Below are 21,538 nucleotides of genomic sequence, written 5' to 3' on the forward strand. Positions count from 1 at the left end.
AAGGCCTGAGCTGTATGTTTGGCCCTGTTAGTCATTGCTGGGATGCAGGGCACCGAGTCCCAAGACTGCACAAAGCAGCAAGTCCCTGGGCCTGGCTCATGAAACCATTTTTTCATTTTAAGTTTTGAGGAAAGAAGCTATCTCCATAACATAAAAGTGTATGGTGAAGCAACAAGTGCTGAAGTAGAAGCTATAACAAGTAATCCAGAAGACATAGCTAAGATAATGAATGAAGGTGGCTAAACTAAAACATCATCAGCATAGGATGGGTGGCTCACACCTGTAATCCCAGCACTTTGGGAGGCCAAGGAGGATGGGTCACCTAAAGTCAGGAATTAGAGACCAGCCTGGCCAACATAGCGAAACCCTATCTCTATCAAAAATACAAAAATTAGCCAGGCATGGTGGCGGGTGCTTGAAATCCCAGCTACTCAGGAGGCTGAAGCTGGAAAATTGCTTGAACCCGGGAGGCGGAGGTTGCAGTGAGCCGAGATCACTCCACTGCACTCCAGCCTGGGTGACAGAGAGAGACTGCATCTCAAAAAAAATTATTCAGCATAAACAGCCCTTTATTGGAAGAACATATTATTTAAAACTCTTAAAGCTAGAGAGGTTAAGTCAATGCTTGGCTTCAACAACTCCACCTGACAGGCTGACTTTCTTGTTAGGGGCTAATGCAGCTGGTAACTTTAAGTTGAAGCCAATGCTCATTGACCATGTTGAAAATCCTAGGATCTTTAAGATTATGCTAAATCTATTTTGCCTATGATTTATAAATGTAACAACAAAGCCTAGATGACAGCTCATCTGTTTACAACATGGTTTAATGAATATTCTAAGCCCACCTTTGAGACCTACTGTTTAGAAAAAAAATGATTCTTTACAAAATATTACTTCCCATTTAAAATTCACCTGGTCACTCAAGAACTGTGATGAAGATGTACAAGGAGACAAATGTTATTTTCATGCCTGCTGACAGAACATCAATTCTGCTTCCCGTGGGTCAATGAGTAATTTCAACTTTCAATTGTTATTTTTTAAAAACTATATTTTGTAAGGCTATAGCTGCCGTAGACAGTGATTCCTCTGATGGATCTGGGCAAAGTAAACTGAAAACCTTCTGGAAAGAGACTTTCATGATTTATAGGAAGAGATCAAAATATAAACATTAACAGAAGTTTGAAAGAAGTTGATGCAAACTCTCATGGATGACTTTGAGAGGTTCAAGACTTCCCTGGAGGAAGTCACATCAGATGTGATGGAAATAGCAAAAGAACCATAATTAGAAGTGCATCCTGAAAATGCGATTCAATTGCTACAATTTTATGATAAAGCTTGAATGGATAAAGAGTTGCTTCTTATTGATGAGCAAAGAAAGTAGTTTCTTGTGATGGAATCTACTCCTGGGTGAAGATGCTGTGAACATTGTTGAAATAACAATGAAGGATTTAAAATATTTCATAAACATATTTGATAAAGATGTTTGAGAGGGTTGACTCCAATTTTGAAAGAAGTTCCACTGTGGGTAAAATGCTATCAAACAGTATCACATGCTACAGAGAAATCTTTTTGAAATGAAAAGTACATCAATGTGGCAAACTTCATTGTTGTCTTATTTTCAGAAATTGCTACAACCATCTAGCCTTCAGGAACCACAACTCTGATTGGTCAGCAGCCATCAACATCAAGGCAAGACCCTCCACCAGCAGAAAGATTATGATTGAATGAATGTTAAGATCAGCCCCATTTTTTAGCAATAAAGTATTTTTTCATTGTCAGTTTAGACATAATACTATTATATACTTAATATACTATAGTATAGGGTAAACATAACTTTTATATGTACTGGGAAACCAAAAAGTTTATATGACTTGCTTTATTGTGATATTCACTTTATTGAGATTGTCTGAAACCAAGATTGCCTGATACCTGGAGTATCTCCAAGGTATGCCTGTATTATAGCCATTGAATGAATTTATGTATGCAATGTTGGGAAGAGGAACTGAATCCTATAAAGTATTAGTTATTACTCCTATTCTTCAGCTTCTTCAGAAGACTGATTCAGAGGTCAACAGAATGGTCGAAGTTGAGCCCTAAGTATAACTGGGTAAATTTTTAATGAATGAAAAGCCTGTGGAATCAATGATTATTAAGTATTGTTCTACATTTATTTTTAGAGACCTCTATGAAAATAAGAAATAAAAAGTCCGCCAGGCGCAGTGGCTCACGCCTGTAATCCCAGCACTTTGGGAGGCCGAGGTGGGCGTATCATGAGGTCAAGAGTTTGAGACCAGCCTCATAAACGTGGTGAAATTCCATCTGTACTAAAAATACAAACATTAGCCAGACGTGGTGGCACGCACCTGTAATCCCAGCTACTCAAGAGGCTAAGGCAGGATAATTGCTTGAACTTGGGAGGGGGAGGTTGTAGTGAGCTGAGATCACACCACTGCTCTCCAGTCTGGGCAACAGAGCGAGACTCTGTCTCAAAAAAAAAAAAAAAAAAAATCAATGTCCTCTGACAACTTGATGTATAATACCGGACTTCTACTATTAGCACAAGAAAATGAATTAAAGATCTTAAAGATCTTGGTAAGTGCAGCATGTACATCTGCACAAAAACTTATGTAGGCAGATTGTGGGAGAGGCTCTCCTCCCTTGGTTTCTCCGGCAGTACCAGAGCATATTAAAGAGCTCTTTCATGTTTAGTGAAAACATGAAAATAAATCATAAGAAATCTTCCCAAGAACAAAATTTCCAAAAGAATGGTTTAGAAAAGCACCAAGAACTATGGGTTAAAAAAGTAATCAGGCCAGAGAGTTTTAGAAAGAAGCAGATCCAAGAAGTATGATGAGCAGAAAACAGGATTGGCAGTAGGAATGGGCCACAAGAAACTATGGGCAGTTTTCCATCTGTGTCTTTAAGAATGTTCTCCCTTCTGTGCTCTTGGTCTTTTAGGTACAAATGAATTTAGGTTCAGTGAATTTCAAAAATTACAGGGCCCAGTGTTCTCACTGGGTCTTCTAACCCCTCTAAGGCTATTGTATCTGGTGGTACCCAGCTCTGATACAATACACTGGTAATTTCTAAATTGGTTCTTTACCTCAGGGCTTAGTAATGACTAAATGACTTAAGCATTTACTGGGAATGATAATAGTTACATCCAAGCTCTGTAACAGGAATTATTGATATTTATAGTACTCATAGAAATAATAAATGATTGAAGATTCATACTAAGCTGGAGTAGCTAAAATTATGAGTCTTAAAGCCAAGCCATCCTGGGTTCAAAGTTGGCTTCCATTCACTACCAAACGTAAGCTTGGGCAATTTATGTGGTATCTCTACTAACTCTGTTTACAATGGCATAAAATAACAATACTGATAGTACCAACATCAGTCACTAAGTCATGTATTTGATGAATGTTTATTGAATAGCTACTATGTGCCAGCTACTATTGGGGTTGAGCATACAGCAAATAATACAGATATGAATCCCGGCTCTTTTGAGCTTTCGTTTCACTTGTGACAACTAAGCATTTAGTACCAGGTATGGGGCACATTAAATTTTCAAACAATGTTAAATATCATTACCGTTAGTTGTTGATGATGATGATGATGATGATGATGACAGTTATGTCTCATTATGGAGTTGAGAATAACACAATTTCTGTACGTGGGAAAATATTTCTGGTCCATAGCCCTTAAACTGCTTCCCTCCCAAAGGAGTGATTTGAACTGAGATTTGGAGCTCCTCACTGGGGGTCTTTATCGCTATGTCCCAGTATTTGCTGATGCACTTATTCCATAATAATTCAAAACCAGGTATTTATTAATATATTATCAAAGCATTAAATTCCTTTCTATATATGCTGAAAATATTTCTATTCAGCTAAAGAACATTTTATGCCTTGCTGAACTGTGTGTAGAATTATCCACAAAAGTCATTTACAGATATATATATATGTGTGTGTGTATATCTATATATAGATAGATATTTATATATATATTAATATGTGTGTGTATATCTATATATATACACACACATATGTGTGTGTACATGTATGTATCTATGCCAGTGTTAGAAAAGGAATATATGGACAAATCAGAGTGTGATTAGGAGGATCAGTTCATGTGGAATGGGAGTCAAAGTTGTTTAAGGTGTCACAGAGGAGGCCACATAGTGGAGGGGATGAGAAGAGTCAGAAAAAAGTACTTCCAAAGCTGATTAGCTATCAGTGGGTTTGTATTTATATTTTTGCCTTAACTTCTACAAATAATTCCTCTCACAAAAGTCACTTTGGAAACTTATCTTTCAAAGTTCGTAAAAACATCAATGATTTTAGTTATCTTCACTTAAAGAGGGTAATTTATCATCTGGTCAAGTGTGCATGTGTCTGCCAGGAAAGCTGTGAGCCAACATACATCATACTCAGTAGCTTCAAGGATTCGGTTTGCCTTCTTGTGTGTATTTGAATACAGAATTCATTTTAATCTGACATTTTTTACCTCTCATCGTATTTTTCTTCTAATTAAGTTCTATAAATGTATCTTCTATCCGGTTTGAGCTGTAATAAATTCTTTACTTGAATTGGCCTTCTGAAAGTCACAAACCAACATTATGATGAATTGCAAAATGAATAATTTCCCTTCCACTGTGTTTATTTTGAGCAGCAAAATGCTGGAGAAAAATGAATGTTTCACTAGAAAGAAGGCCATGCCCATAGTGGTTACATGGCTTTGACCTGAATGCTGCTAATGCTGAAGCCAGTAGATTCCCAAAACTGTGTAGGTCTAATTTAAAAATAATTTTTCAGTTGATAATTTTAGAGTTTAATGATATTAATGTAAGATACAAATAATGAGAAACGTTTTGCTCTCATCTAAGCCTGGAGTTAGTTAGCCATGTTGGTGTGGACTAGAGCCATGATTTCTTTGGGAAATGTGTTTCTTAAAATCCATATTGCAGAAGAAAAGAACAAGGCCATTTATAGAATAGACTAAGGGAAAAATGAACATGTGATCGCTGTTTTTTAAATCATCATATGTCTTACCGCACCACATAGGCAAGTAAATGTATTATTGTCTTTGAATTTAGATGGCCAAATTGAAATTGAACAATTTGTTACTAATATTTAGGTTGGAATTTTAATAGGTGCTTAACATTGGACACATCTGTTCCCATTACATTGTAAGGTGTAGATGAAACTTTATACAAATAAGATTAAAGCATTGCCATAGATAAAATATCAGGCATTAACCTTGTAGACTTTTGATTTTAAAATAGTTGAGCTCCAGTATTAAAGTAGCCACAGTGATCAGAGTCCAGTTCAAATAATAGTGCTTAATGTGTTAATCGTTAATCTTACATACTTCTTTCTCATTTCCCTCTATGCCTTTATAGAGTGGGAATTGCCTTATATCTTGAATTCATTACTGTAATTTGTGTACTGTGCATTGACTGAAGCCAATTTAAGTGGTAATGTAGGATAGAATTTTTGTTCCTTCACTTTGTGTAGATAGTGGGCCATGGAGTTAATGTTTCATTTATAGTATTTATTACAGAACTATGATAATGTGGTTGTGATTCATGATCTTTTCCTGGATAATGGCTGATTTAAGACATATTATAGTTTGAAAAGAATGTTGATGTTCTATAGTAACCATGACCACTGGTCCAAATATCCCAACATAAAAATACCATTGGCATAATTTTTCTTCCCTTAAAGAAAAACCAGAATTACTCTTTTCAAACCAGAATTAGATATGCACAATCACCTAAACCAACTACTTTGTCTTGCAAATGAGGAATCCGAGATCCAGTGAAGCTGACTAGATTGATGGAGATCAGAAAGCTACTAGTGTTAGAGCTATAGCAGGGATGCAGAACCTGCTTCCTCTTATTTTGGGGCCAGTACTCTCAAAACTATCCTGCCTTGCTAAAATCGGATAATCACTGCCATTTCATTTATTCACATTCTGAAAACATTTGCTATTATCTCCCCATAACTCTTTTCTTTCTCCCCGTGCAGTGTCTCCATGCACCCCCACAAAGACATCCTAGTCTCCTGTGGCGAGGACCGACTCTGGAAGGTGTTGGGCCTTCCAAAATGCAATGTGCTTCTCACAGGATTTGGCCACACTGACTGGCTTTCAGACTGCTGCTTCCATCCCAGGTCAGTGCACAGGGCCCCTAGAAATAGCCTAATCTCTCTGGGAATGTGCTCGTTTACTCTGTCTGCTCACTCTGCTGTCTTTGATGATGTTTTTCTTTCTGCAACAACACACCCTGCACTGAATTTCAAAGTGTATAGACAAATTCCCCTTTGGTTTTCATTATATTGACTTCTGATTGTTTTTGGTATTTGGTACATGTAAAACTTAGTCCACATGCTTATGCATTTAACCAAAGTAATAAGCTTCTCAGGACAAGCATTATTAAAATTCCTTGTGCTCACGAGCCCTGACAAGGTACAGAGATTTCTAGTCAATAATGCATGCCAGAATTTACCTTTGTTAATCTTTGGAGTTTTCCTTTCAGAATTAATTTATGTACCAAAAAGGATCAGATAGCTGTGATCAATTTCTCTAAAAATTCAGTGACACACAAGATATCAAAAAGAACAAAGCAATACTGAGAACACTGGGCCCTGTAATTTTTGAAATTCACTGAACCTAAATTCATTTGTACCTAAAAGACCAAGGGCACAGAAGGGAGAACATTCTTAAAGACACAGATGGAAAACTGCCCATAGTTCCTTGTGGCCCATTCCTACTGCCAATCCTGTTTTCTGCTCATCATACTTCTTGGATCTGCTTCTTTCTAAAACTCTCTGGCCTGATTACTTTTTTAACCCATAGTTCTTGGTGCTTTTCTAAACCATTCTTTTGGAAATTTTGTTCTTGGGAAGATTTCTTATGATTTATTTTCATGTTTTCACTAAACTCCTTTTTTAAATCAGTTTTTCTTTTATCTTTGCTATGAATGTCTATGAAATTAGATAAAAAATTTTTATTTAAATTTAGAAATTTGTAAGTTAATGACAAGGGTAAACTAAGTTTGTTTTTAACTTTTGAAAATCTTTCCAAAATATAATTTATCTTTAGTACTAGATGTTTGACCCTACTTTATGAACATGCAGTGTATTCCGTATCCAGTATATAAATTAAACAGAGCCTTGCCACCCTCTCACCTCTTAGGAACATAAAACCCATGTTGCAAGCAGAGACAATACAATTAGAAGTATAGCCAATCGCTTATGTAGCTACTGGGCATACTAATCAGATTTTGATAATGCCCTGTTACCATGACAGCCAGTGACTCAGAGATTTTCTCATTAGTGTTTGACCAGCAATGGTCCTTTTAATAGATCTTCCTGTTTTCCCATTCAATTACTGAAATTAATATGAGGTGAGATACATCATTATTCACTCATAATATGAATTTACATTTAGCACTTTCTTATGGCAGAATTGTAGTAAAATACTGCTATACTGTTTGCTTTTTTTCAGTGCATGAGACAAATATAAGGGGAGAAAATAAATATAACCATAAGTGTTTTTAAATGAGAGATATTGAATAGCAAATGTTCTTTTTGTAGAATTAATAAAAAAGAAAAAATGATCATTAGAAACAACAACAAAAAAAGCTCTATTTTGGTTTATTTGTGGTGAAACACATTCTGAAAGAGTTTATATCTCAGACCACAAACATTTTATAATCCTTGTATGCAAACCAACACTAAATAGCAAATGAATATGAAAAAATATATATGTATCTACAGATAGTGTTGATAGATTAAAAGTTGTTGGAATTTATGTTTCCTGGAATTTAAATTTGTATATTTGATTTTTGCTTTGGCTTATGTGATTTGGTAAGAAAAGATAGTTAATTAATGAAGTTAATATATTTCCTATCTCATGGTATACTTCATCTATAATTTAAAATCAAACCTAAAATAAGTTTGATTTAAATATGATACTCTAATCTGTAGTTGATTTTTTAATGAATACAATTATAGTCTTCAGAGTCCAGCTCTGGGCTCTGGTTGATTCTGCTTTTTTGGGAGAGGCCTAGGGTGGACACAGTATATACTAACATTTACTGTCCTATGCTCTTCACACAAGACACATATACTTTTTCTTATTTTTTTCTTTCCTTTGCTTTTAACATTTCCTTTATTTTTAATTTCAGTTGCTTCTAGTTGAATATTTTCTCTGTTAGCTGGATGCATTCCTGACTACAATGGTAGCTGACAGTGTCAGGCACTGTCTCTTCTGCAATGATGACATATCCAAATTTTGTTTGGGGGTCAATTATTCTTGACATGATTGTGGTTTACCTTGACTGACCCCAATCAATCTTCTTTGTCCTATTTCTCGTATCATAGCAGACATCTCAAGTGCCTAAATAATAAGTACAACAGACATAGTAATACTCATATCAGACAAAAGAAGATTAATAGGTAAAAAAATAAACTGAGGGGATAACTAACACTTGAGAATCCAGCTAATATGATGTCAAAATATATAAAACAAAAAATCTCGTAAAACAAGATGATAGTAAAAAAATGTAATAATCAGAATCAAAGACTTCAAGGTATCTCTCTCAACTTTTAATCTGTCAAGTAAACAAAATTTGTAGTGGAATTAGAAGAATTAATATGATAGTATACTTAACAGTATATATTTACCTCTGTACAAGGAGAGAATATAAATTTTTTGAGTTCATTTATGGTTCAATTTTCAAAAAGGCATAAATTCTTTACCCAAAATCTAGCATAAATTCCTCATAGTATAAATTATACAATCCATAATTTATGACCAAGATTCAATGATAAAAGGAAGTGATATGAAATTAATAACCATTAATGAGATTAATCACAAATTATTAAGACACATGTAAATGAATGAGTCAAAGAGGAACTATAAACTTTCATTACATAGTTGGTAAACAGTTAACAACTACAACACTTACGAAGTTTATGAGATGTATCCAAAGCTGTATTCAGAGTAAAATTCATAGCTTTAAATTCTTTATCATTAAATAAGAAAAAAAGAAAATAAGTGGATTATGAATTCAAATTGAAAAAACAATGAAATACAAAAAGCAAAAGACTAAATCAATGAAAATTAGAAATTAATAATGAGAATAGAAAAAGAATGTATATTTATGTATGTTATATACCTATGAAAACTTCTGAACTTATATATATAATATATAAACATTTATATATAAATTATTTATATATTTATATACATATAAATAGTATACATATATACATGCACATATATGTGTAAATTCAGAATTTTTCTGTCCTCAAGGGGAAAAATAATGAGGAGGTACAATACATTAGATATCCTGGAAAACTGCTGAAAATATATTAATAAGTGAGGAAACAGTAATATACATAGCAACTTGGAAGGAGATAGTACTATATACACAGAAACTTATATATACATACTATATATATATGCGCTTAAATTTTTTAGGAAATAATAAATCTCTGTGAAAGTAAACATTCTCAATGCTAAATCAAGATGAAAGAAAAACTTGGACTAGATTAAAAACTGTTGAAGAAACTGAGTTTTAAAGTTTTACCTTGCATGCCCATCTTTAGCAGTTTTGTGAGTGAGTTTTTAGAAACTTACCAAAAAGAAAGAAAGAAAGAAAAAAAGTGTTACAATAAAACAGGTAATTTTTAGTTTCATTACCTAGCCCAAGGACAGAAAAAATAAAAGGGAAATTCATTACTGGTTTAAAAAATAAAGCATAAACATAATTTTAAACCTAACGGATACAGTACTCACACGGTAACAGAGACCCATTTCACTATTTTGAATGCAAAACTTTAAAAAATGATATAGAAAATGAAAGCAGTTGTATGTTTAAAAAGAGCAATATACCATGACCAAGTAAGAATTGTACTAGGAAAGCAAGAAATATATAAATGATCCGACTATGAGGACATCATATAATAAATTATACTTATAGATATTGGAAGTTACTTTAAAAAGTGGCATAAATCTAGCAACTATACCTGTTAATACACATGTTTGCATATATTGTTAGGTCCCATGTGTTGGAATTGATTAGGGGAATGGATTTTGGAACAGCTAAAACTCTTAATAAGATCTGCCAGGTGAATGTCAAACCTGGATGCCATGAAGCTTAATGAGTCAAAAGCAGAATGGTGCTTACAGGAAATAGTTCAAGAGGGGAACATAAAACCAACCAGGTAAAAATATAGACAATCCCCAAAGTCAAAACAGGAGCAAGGGTCCAAGCTGACATCTGTCTATGGAAGCTTAATTACTTCTCCAGTTGGTGTTTACTCTCTTTAAATGTTGACTACATATTTTCTTTTTTTTCCCTTAATAATACTGACTACTTTTTGTTGAACACTAACACCGTCTAACATATTTATAACTCAAAAAATGAATGTGGAAATCCTGTAAGTTTTATACAAATATAACGCAGACTATACAAACAGAAGGCATTTAAAAACTTGCAAGTCTTCAAAATACTGCGTTGCCTCAAAATAATACTATACACATAACTGATTATTTCTATCTATTGTTTACAGTGGAATTGGTTCTGTTTTTATCTAAGTTTTTGATTTCCTCAGTAGGACTTGTCTATCCAGATCTTTTTTAAGGACATGGATAACTTTCATCACAGTGTAACTCATCATTATTACATATTTACCACTAGATTGAGGTCATATATTGGTAAGATAAAGCACCCTTTGCATTTACTTGGTAGACTGATGGAAATGTTGGTAGCTGTTGAAAGTGATTCATCAATCATTGAAAACGATAAATGAATGGAGCAATGCAGGGAATGTGCATTAGCACTATCTTTGCACTACTGAAAGAAGAAAATGTACATTGCCAAAAAGTGGGAACATAAACATACCCTTGTGCAAGGTAGAGGTCATTCGAGTGGCTCGTTTTAGAATGCTAGCCTCACCATTGCCAGTCTTTTCAGGTTTCTCTTCTGCAAAATAGAAAGAATAATGATGCCTGCTTTATAGTTTGATTGTGAAGACTAGTGTTATAATATCTGAAAAACACAAATACGGCTGCTAGGCACACATATGTTCAATAAATGTTAGCTATCATCATATTTTTCATTGATAGAAATTTTGAGAACTTAAAAAGATAGCTCAGCCGTGTGCAGTGGCTCACGCCTGTAATCCCAGCACTTTGGGAGGCCGAGGCGGGCGGATCATGAGGTCAGGAGATCAAGACCATCCTGGCTAACACGGTGAATCCCCGTCTCCACTAAAAATACAAAAAAAATAGCCAGGCGTGGTGGCGGGCGCCTGTAGTCCCAGCTACTCGGGAGGCTGAGGCAGGAGAATGGCATGAACCTGGGAGGTGGAGCTTGCAGTGAGCTGAGATCGTGCCACTGCACTCCAGCTTGGGTGACAGAGCAAGACTCTGTCTCAAAAAAAAAAAAAAAAAGATAGCTCAAACGTTGTTATAAAACTGTCAGCCACACAATGGGCTACGAAGGGAAGAGGCAATTGTGTTTTCTGGATTATACCAAACTCTGTTGGAAAAATGATATGCAACCATCAACATTAGTTGGTAAAATCGTGTCTAAAATTCATACCCAGTAAATGATGACGATATAAACTGAAAACCAAATTCAATTGCTTCAAAATGTATGTTATCTAACTGTTCTCAGCTCATAAAATGTAAATGTTTCTTTAAAATTGTGCCAAACTCATCCTTTTTTTTAATAAAAATTAGAATTTTTTTTATTTTAGATTTTAGATTATGTTTTAGAAAGAAAACAAACTTGGCCAGAAACATCAACAGAATTCCATTTAAAATCATCTTTTTGATTTGTTTTTTGCACAATATAAAAAATATAGTGGTTGAACTTCCTTATCCACAGGCAGGTTCTATTTTTGTCCCATTTAGACCAGATTTGGGCAACAAAGACACAGAGTTACATAATCAATATTCAGGTTAATAATGTTATATCAGTAAAACTCATGCTACATTACTTAATAATGTATTAGTTGGTCTTTACCTACACCAGAGGACTGCTTCATAATAGTAACATAATTTTGAATGTAAATACAATGTCCAGTTCACCAATGCTTGGAGCTGCATTTTCTTCTGTATGACCACAGCTTATTATGTGAAACAGCATGTAACTCCCCACATATCTCTATAAGTGAAAGCAGTGGGATTAGAGGTTTAAACAATTTCACAGTGCCACATTTTATCCTGAGTTCCCTGCCTGAGGCAGAAATAGAGCTGACAGCATCCTGTTAAACAGAACTTCTACCCTTAGGAGCTGATTGATGAATTGTGAATAAATGGACCCCTCCAAAATACCTCATGTTCTCTCTTCACTGTACAAGCCACCTATTCACGTATTTATGTAGTGCCTAAAACCATAGTATGAAAACCCCTTGACAAGTACATTATTTAGATTTTTAAAAATATATATACATGGGACTGGGCATGGTGGCTCACACCTGTAATCCCAGCACTTTGGGAGGCTGAGGCAGGCGGATCACCTGAGGTCAGGATTTCGAGACCAGCCTGACCAACATGGTGAAACCTCATCTCTACTAAAAATACCAAAAATTAGCCAGGTGTAGTGACAGGCGCCTGTAATCCCAGCTACTCGGGAGGCTGAGACAGGAGAATCACTTGAACCCGGGAGCTGGAGGTTGCAGTGAGTTGAGATCGCGCCATTGAACTCTAGCCTGGGCAACAAGAGCAAAAGTCCATGTCAAAAAAAAAAAAAATATATATATATATATAATATGTATACACACACATACACAAAACTTTTTATTTGGTGTAAGCTGGAAGTTAAGAGTGCAAATTTCAAATTATTTTTAATAATACAGATATTGATATATTATCTCTCTAAAGATTATGATGTCCTCTTTCTTCCTGAGCTGCAGAAGTAGCTGTTTTCATAATCTGGAAAACATATTAAGACAATTTTGACATGCCTCTGTTAAGTAATAATATTCAACTTTATATTCTTTGCAGAGGTGTATATTATGCTTCTGTTCTTAATATAGTTATCACCTTTATGTGAAGGGGCTAAGCATTAAAAATAACAGCATACTGCTTTGAGTAGTTTTTTTTTTTTTGGTCTAATTCTAAAAGTAATACAGGATCATCATAAAGAAAAGTGTTAAAAAGAAAATAAATATTTATCACAGTCCCACAACTCAATGAAAACCACATTTTCTTTGTAAAACCAACCTTGCAAGTATTAATTTTAGTTTTATACACATTTACAAATGCCCTTATAATAATGTCCATACGTATAGTAGTTACCTGCTTAATATTTAATCAGCTAATGTTAAGGAGGGAAATTTGGAACGGAGAGGATCTTTAGACATATCTGTATTGGGGAAGGCCTGGTTTGAATGTTGATGGCAGTTACCTTTTAAACAGCAACTACCATATGTCAAGTATTGCAATTGTATGTAGCAATTATAATGCTATATATATTTATGATGCTGCTTTCTCTTCCTCAGTTTATAGAAATACTACATCCTCTGTGTCGTTTGTATTCATAGTTAAATTGAGGCCATATAACTGATCTCTGGCCAGCGAAATATGAATGAAAGTCACATTTTCAACTGTTGCACATTGAAGAGCAAAGTTTACCTCCTTCAGGCTCTCTTCCCTTCTCTTCAGAACCACATGGTACAAAGACATAGCTTTATAATGGCATAAGACTGCTTGCTTTCTGTTGAAATGGGATTATAACCAAGACTAATCAAGATATCTTTGTTATATTAAGCCTTATAAGACTGGACGGCTTGTCTATTGTGGCTGCTAGTGTTAACTATCCTCTGAAGTGAAATTTTATGTATTACAGATAAATAAATAAATTTCAAGGCACTGCCCAAGCGTTTTCCTCCACGAAGTGGCAGAACCTGGTTATACACAAGATGCGACTTAAAATCAGACTTATTTTCCAGTATGGGTGTGGAAGAGTACTTGCTCTGTTATTTTACTTAAACTCCCAGCACCTCAGTTGCTCATTTGAAAAGGATGGTAATATATATCAAAAGGTTTTCATGAATGTCCCACGAGAAAATATATATAAAGCATTCAGCACAGTTCTGATCTCAGAATAAACATTTGGTAAAAATAGCATTATTATGGTTGTTGTTGTTTGGCAGAAGTAGGATTCTAACCTAGGTCTGGTTTACTGTAAAACTAGTATTGCCTCTAAGTCTATTGGCCTGTCTCTCTTTTTGTAGAAAGAAAATAATTTTTAAAAAACCCGTAGGAATGCTATAAGCTCTTTAAGGGCAAGGTCTAGATCTCACCCATCTTTGTATCCCTGGGACACAGAAGGTAAACTGAAACATTATAGAGAATGAGAAAATATTTGTTGAATTAGAATAAACAGAATTGAAGATGCGAGACCAGAAATGTGGTCACTTTCTTTCATACTCCCAGAAGGTATTATGTAATTTTAGGGACATACTCACAAATATACACATACACAAACACACACACATACCATTCATTATTTCTGAAATCACTTTATCAGAAGAACCTACAACCTAGTATTAGTCCTGCATTGGACATAAAATCCTAAAATACAAAATCTTCTATATATAATATTACACCAAGAATAAATTTCAGTCAAAACCCAATAATAGAAGCACTTCCAGAATGGCAGGATAAGGACGTTCAAAAATATACTCCTTCATAAAAGCAGAGAGAATATGGGGGGAAAGGAGGGAATGTTAAAATCCACTTTTTTGGAAGACAGGAACTTAACCAAAGGCTTGCATCAACCCAAGGAGCACTTATTCAAGAAAAATTGCTGAATCTTACTAAGAAGAGAGAACTCTTTTATGTTTTAACTTTCTCCAGTCCTAAATAGAAAAGCTGGAGAGTGAAATGTCCAAAGGGGATTTGAAGCACACTGACATATTTCTAAGAATATGGAAGGACACATACGTGCAAGCGGAGGGCTGTGCACATGCATAGGAAAGACTTGAGAAGGGTCTAATCTCTTGCATTTGGTTGACCTCAAGGACTTGCACAAGCAGGAGGTAAAGGCTAAGGCTAAGTTGTAAACTTCCAGAATGTTAAAGATGTGTCCTAACATGCACACAGAGACACTTGCCGAAGATTGGGTGACTTACTGGTTCAAAGCATTTAATGACCAGTTGACCAATCATTATTTGGCTATTAAGCTAATCTAGAAGAAACTTCTGTGGCCACACCAAACATGGAATACAGACTTTACTGAATTACCTCAGGAAATTCACACACACACACACACACACACACACACAGAGCAAACAGCAGTAAAAACAAACCTTAGAAGGAAACCCGATTTTCAGAAATTTCAAATTATTTAAAATGTCAGGTTTTAAACAATGTCAAAAAATAGAAAACATGAAAAGGATCAGGACAAAGAACAAAACTTATGAATATGTCATGTTATATGACAAAGTGCCATTAAAGTTGCAGGTGTGATGGAAATCTGTAATCAGCTGACTTTAAGATAAGGAGATTATCTTTGATTATCCAGGTTGACCCACTGTAATCACAAAGTTCCCTTAAGTGTGGAAGATGAAGGCAGAATGGTGAGAGTAAGAGTGATGTGACATGAAAAAGAGATTCTCCCCTAGAGAGACCAGAGAGAACCAGCTCTTATAACACCTTGACTTCAACCCAATGAAACTTATTTTGTCCTTATGGCCTCCAGAACTGTAAGAGAGTAACTTCATGTTATGTTATGCCACTAAGTTTGTGGTAATTTGTTACAGCACAAAAAGAAAACAAATACACTCTTCTTCCACAACTATAGTTGAGTTTTTTATACTAACCTCGTGTCAATATACAACTTTGATGAGCTCATTTATTAATTTAAAAAAATTTAGTATACTTTTTAGACTTCTCTATATACAAGATCATATCATCTCTGAAGAGAGATCATTTTACTTTTTCCTTTCTAATCTAGATACCTTTGATTGTTTTTTTGTTATCAAATTGCTCTGGCTCGAACCTGCAGTGCAATGTTGAAAAGAAGTGACAAATGAAGACATCCTTGTCTGATTTTTGATTTTAGGTAAAACGTGATCAGTCTTTCACCGTTAAGTATGATGTTAGTTGTGGGATTTTTGTAGATGCTTTTATTATGTTGAAGAAGTTTATTTCTATTTCTAGTCGAATATGTTGATCATGAGAGGATGTTGGATTTTGTTAAATGCTGCTTCTGCATCTGTTGAAATGATCATTTGGTTTTTCTCTTTTATTCTATCAGTGTGGCCTATTACATTGATTTTTGTATGTTGAACCAACCTTGCATTCCTGAAATAAATGCTAGTTGCTTATGATATACAGTCATTTATATATGTTGCTGGATTTGGTGTATTAGTATTTTCTTGATGATATTTTTATCTATATTAATAAGAGACATGGGTGATGCCTTTGTCAGGTTTTGGTATTAGAGCAATACTGGCCTCGCAGAATAAGTCAGGCAGTGTTCCCTCCTGTTCTATATTTTGGAAGAATTTGTGAAGTAGTAATGTTAATTATTCTTAAATATATGGGAAAATTCATCAGTGAAGCCATCTGGTCTTGGGCTTTTCTTTGTGGAAAGGTTTTGATTACTGATTCAAGTACAAGAATTTGCCTACTCTATCCAGGTTATCTAATTTGCTGCCATTTTTTTGTCATATTTGTTGCCATGTTGTTAACAATTTCCCTTATAAATTCTTTATAATTCTGTAAATCTGGTAATGATGTCTTTATATAATTATGGATTTTAATAATTTGAGTCCTCTCTATTTTTTTGTTGCTCAGTAGAGCTAAAGTCAATTTTGTTGCTCTTTTCAAAAAATCAACTTTTATTGTTGAATTTTCTATATATTTTAAAATTCTTTTATTTATTTACATTCAATATTATTTTCTTTCTTCTGCTTGATTTGGATTTATTTTTCTCTTCTTTTTCTACTTGCTTAAGATAGAAGGTTTGGTTATTATTTGAGATATTTATTCTCTTTAAATGTACCATTTACATCTGTGAATTTTCTTTCAAGCAATGCTAGAATTATCCTATAAGTTTTCATATGTTGTGTTTTTGTTTTCATTCATATCAAAGTATTTTCAGATTTCCCTTATAATTTCTTTTTTGGCCGATTGGCTATTTTAAAGTGTGCTGTTCCATTTCCATATATATGTCATGTGCTGCTTAATGGTGAGGGTACATTTGATAAATGCATCATTAGGCAATTTCATCACCATGCAAACATTGGAGCGTGTACTTACACAAACCTAGATGGTATAGCCTACTGCTCTTCCAGGCTATATACCATAGACTATACAGGCTATAGCATATTGCTATTGCTATTGCTCCTATATAACTAACTTATATAGTTACTGTACTGAATACCATATACAATTGTGATATAACAATATTTTATATAGAAACACAGAAAGATATAGTAAAAATACAGTATAAAAGATAAAAAGTGGTATACTTGTTTAGGGCATTTACCATGAATGGAGCTTTCAGGAATGGAAGCTGCTCTGGGTAAGTCAGTGAGTGAGTGGTGAGTGAATGAGAAGGCCTAGGACATTACTGTACACTACCGTAGACTATAAACAGTGTACACTTAGGCTATACTGAATTTGTTTTAAAATCATTTTTCTTCAATAATAAATCAACCTTAGCTTACGTAACTTTTTACTTTATAAACTATTTAATTTTTTAACTTTTTGATTATTTTGTTAACACTTAGTTTGAAACACAAACTGTACAGTTGTACAAAAATATTTTGTGCTTTTTCTATAAACTTTTCTCTATTTTTTATTTTCAAACTTTTTGTTAAACACAAAGACACACACATTAGCCTAGGCCTACACAGGGTCAGGATCATTAATATCACTTTGGCCCACTTCCACATTTTGTCCCACTGGAAGTTCTTCAGGGGCATAATAATATGTAATATACCCTTAAACAACTAGCAGTGCACTAGATTTGTTTACAATAACATCACCACAAACACACGAGTAATGTGTAGCCATATGGCATTATGAAGGTTATCATGTCACTAGGCCATAGGAATTTTTCAGCTCCATTATAATCTTATGAAACTACATCATATATGCAGTCCATCACCGACTGCAATGACTTTATATGGCACATGACTGTATGTGTGAATTTTTCAAGTTTTCTTCTATAATTGATTTCCATTTTAATTCCACTGTGATTAAAGAGACTATTTTGTATAATTTAATCCTTTTATATCTACTGAGGCTTGTTTCACAACATAACATATTATGCTAAAGAATGTTCTGTGTGCCCATGAAATAACATCTTTTCTACTTTTGTTGTATGGAATGTTCTATACATGTCTGCTAGGTCTAGTTGATTTATGGTGTTAAATCTTATATTTCTTCATTGCTTTTCTGCCTAATTATTCTAAACATTATTTAAAATGGGTATTGAAATCCCCAAATGTTATTTTTGAATTGTATGTATATTCCATTAATTCTGTCACTTTTTGCTTCATGTATTTTGGGTCTTTATTAGTTTTTATTGCTACTCCTCCAAATTATCACAAAGGTAGTAGCTTGAAATAACACAAATTTATTATCCAATAGCTCTGGAGGTAAAAAGTCAGAAATGGGTCTTGCTAGGCTTAAAATATGGTAAAAGTGGTATTGTGCTCTTTCCAGAAACTCCAGTAATAGATTAATTTCCTTATCTTTTCTGGATTGGGGAGGCTGTCTGCATTCTTTGGCTTATGGCCTCTTAACTTCAAAATCAGCTGTGTAGCATCTTCCAGTTTTTTTCTCTCTGTCTCTGTGCTTCTGTTATCACATTGCTTTTTGTCACTTTAATCTCCAGTCTCCCTTATAAGGACCCTTGAAATTACATGACCTAGTCATTCAAGATAATCTCTAAATCTCAAGATCTTTAATATAACCATACATGCAAAGTCCCTTTGGCCATGTAAGATAACATTTACAGTGCTGGGGAATATTTGTCAGGGATAGGGCTGCTTAACTCAGCCTACCACAACTTATACCCTAAAAAATATATAATGATGTTAAAAGAAATTAAAGAAAAGCTCACAAAATGGAAAGATATCTCATGTTCATGAATTTGCAAGACTCTATTGCTAAGATAGCAATACTGATCTAAAAGTTCAATCAATAGACAAAATATCAATAGCCAAGCTGATCCTAAAATCCATAGAGAAACAGAAGATTCCCAGACTAGGAAAAACAATCTTGACCAAGAAGAATAAAGCTGGAGGATACACACTTCCCAGTTTTACAACTTACTATGATACAAAGCTGTGGTAATCAGGACAGATATAGTACTGGCATGAGATAAAAATATAACTGAAAGTTGAGAAATAAGCCATTACATTGAGTTGCCTGATTTTCAACAGGGGTGCCAAGATAGTTCAATGGGTGTCAACAAATTGTGTGGGACAACTGGATATCCATATACAAAAGAATTAAGTTGAATCCCTACCTCATATCATACACACAAATTAACACAAAATGTATTCTAGACTTCAAAGTAACAATGAACACTATAAAACTCTTAGAAGAAAACATAAAAATCTTTGTGACCTTGAATTGAGGAATGGTTTCTTAGATATGATCCCAAAACACAAATGACAAAATAAATAACTTCGTCAAATTAAAAATTTTTACACTTCAAAAGGCAACATCAAGAAAGTGAAAAGACAATCCATATAGTGGGAGAAAGTATTTGTCAGTCATGTATCCGATAAAGGACTTTTATCAAGAATATAAAAACAACTTTTACAGTACAGCAGTATAAAAACAGTTTAAAAATGATTAAATAATTTGAATAGACATTTCTATACATAAGCTATACAACAAGCCAATAAACACCTGATGGATGTGTTTACACCACAAGTCAATAAACACATGTAGGATGCTCAAAATCATTATTAGGAGGAATACAAATAGAAAACACAGTGAGGTACCACTTTATAGCCATTCATATGACTATAAAAAACAAACAGATAAGTGTTGGAAAAGACATGGAGAATTCAGAACCCTCGGCATTTCTGATAGGATAGTAAAATGCTGCAGCTACTTTGGAAAAGTTTTACTTTCTCAAAATGGTAAACATTTGGTCAACCAAGGATCCCCCATTTCCATACCTAGCTATATAGGCAAGAGAATCAAGAGCATATGTCCATGCAAAAACTTGTATAGAAATGTATTATAATAGTAACATTATTCATGATAATTAAAAGGTGGAAACAATCCAAATGTTTGTTAATTGATTAATGGATAAATGAGTATGCTACTGACATTTAAAACTGCGGTTATTAGTGAAACCAATCTTTTCTTGTATATTAGCTATTTGCATTTCTCTTTTGTAAATAGCTTACTTGACTTTTTTACTTTTAAAAAATGCTATTTATAAGAACTCTTTATTTGTTAAATATAACCATTTTATATTATGTAATATATGAAGATTTTCTGGGCTTATTTTACAAAAAAATTGCTTACAGAGGTTTTCTTGGTTTAATAATTGCTTTTTTTGTTATTGTTTGATGGCACATCTTTTCAGAAGTTTATGCAGTTTTATCTACCAATCATTTTATTTTATCTCTTTACCCTAATTTATTAAAAATTTGTATTTCACCATTTATTTTTCTGTTTTATTCTATATTTCATGTTAAATTAGTTAATTTTATTGTGACTGTAGAGAAGGAATAGAATTATTTTTCTTTTCATTAATTACAACATGAGCTGTAGGATCAAAATAAATTTCTTTTTTATTGTTTTACTTTTTCTGTCAAGAATTATAAGGATATTGGATGTTTAAACAACTCTCTAGTTAGTTGGTAATAGTACTTACTGCCAATGTTTTTATACTGAGATTTTTAAAAATTTTCAGGTCCTTTTAGTTTATTCACTTCTTGATAATTATTGGCTTCTCATCAAGCATAGATCCATGGTGTTTCTTAATTCAATGATTCTTATGAACACAAATTTTCTCATTTTGAATAAAAATGTTGAATCTAATTTCAGAATCTTCAAGGCAATTTTATTCATATTTTTATAATTAATTTTTCTGATTAATCTTTTTGTTTTCTCTTTCTAATATTTCTCTTAACATATATTTGATTTCTCAAATCTATCATCTATTTTTTATCAACCTCATGTAATTCATCTCTTTGCCCTTCTCTCAGCTAGGGATGAAGTTAAAAAAAAGATTTTTTACTTTAGTAATTAACATTTGTAAAATAACTTATGTTTATAGCTTCCTTGCCGATTTTAATCTGATAATTGTGTTTTCTATTACTACACTGAAGCTATGGGTCTTTCAATTATCTATAAACAGTTAAGTACCACACATGGAACCCAGCTGGAGGTGGTAGTTCATTTTCCCCTGGAGGTCCAGGAAGCAGCCTCAGCTATCCTCTTGTTTTTCTATATCCCCAGTTCATATCCATGGCTGCTACTTGCCACTGCCAGTGTTGGGGCCTACCCTCAAAAAGCTCTAATTGAG

At 33.8% G+C, this 21,538-nt stretch overlaps 1 protein-coding gene across 7 annotated transcripts in view; it reads left to right on the forward strand.

Annotated features, from left to right (window-relative positions):
• Positions 1 to 21,538, forward strand: part of SPAG16 (sperm associated antigen 16) — a 1,164,663-nt gene that overhangs the window by 583,791 nt on the left and 559,334 nt on the right. For all 7 annotated transcript variants that reach the window (XR_008677798.1, XM_019022690.4, XM_055380495.1 and 4 more), the window contains one exon: positions 6,030 to 6,173. Coding sequence is in view for 6 of the 7 variants with exons in the window: in XM_019022690.4 (XP_018878235.2) it covers positions 6,030 to 6,173 (144 nt within the window). In the remaining variant the exon portion in view is untranslated. The remainder of the gene's footprint in view (positions 1 to 6,029; positions 6,174 to 21,538) is intronic.

Source organism: Gorilla gorilla, chromosome 11 (genome assembly GCF_029281585.2).
Source record: "Gorilla gorilla gorilla isolate KB3781 chromosome 11, NHGRI_mGorGor1-v2.1_pri, whole genome shotgun sequence".
NCBI classification, from domain to species: domain Eukaryota; kingdom Metazoa; phylum Chordata; class Mammalia; order Primates; family Hominidae; genus Gorilla; species Gorilla gorilla.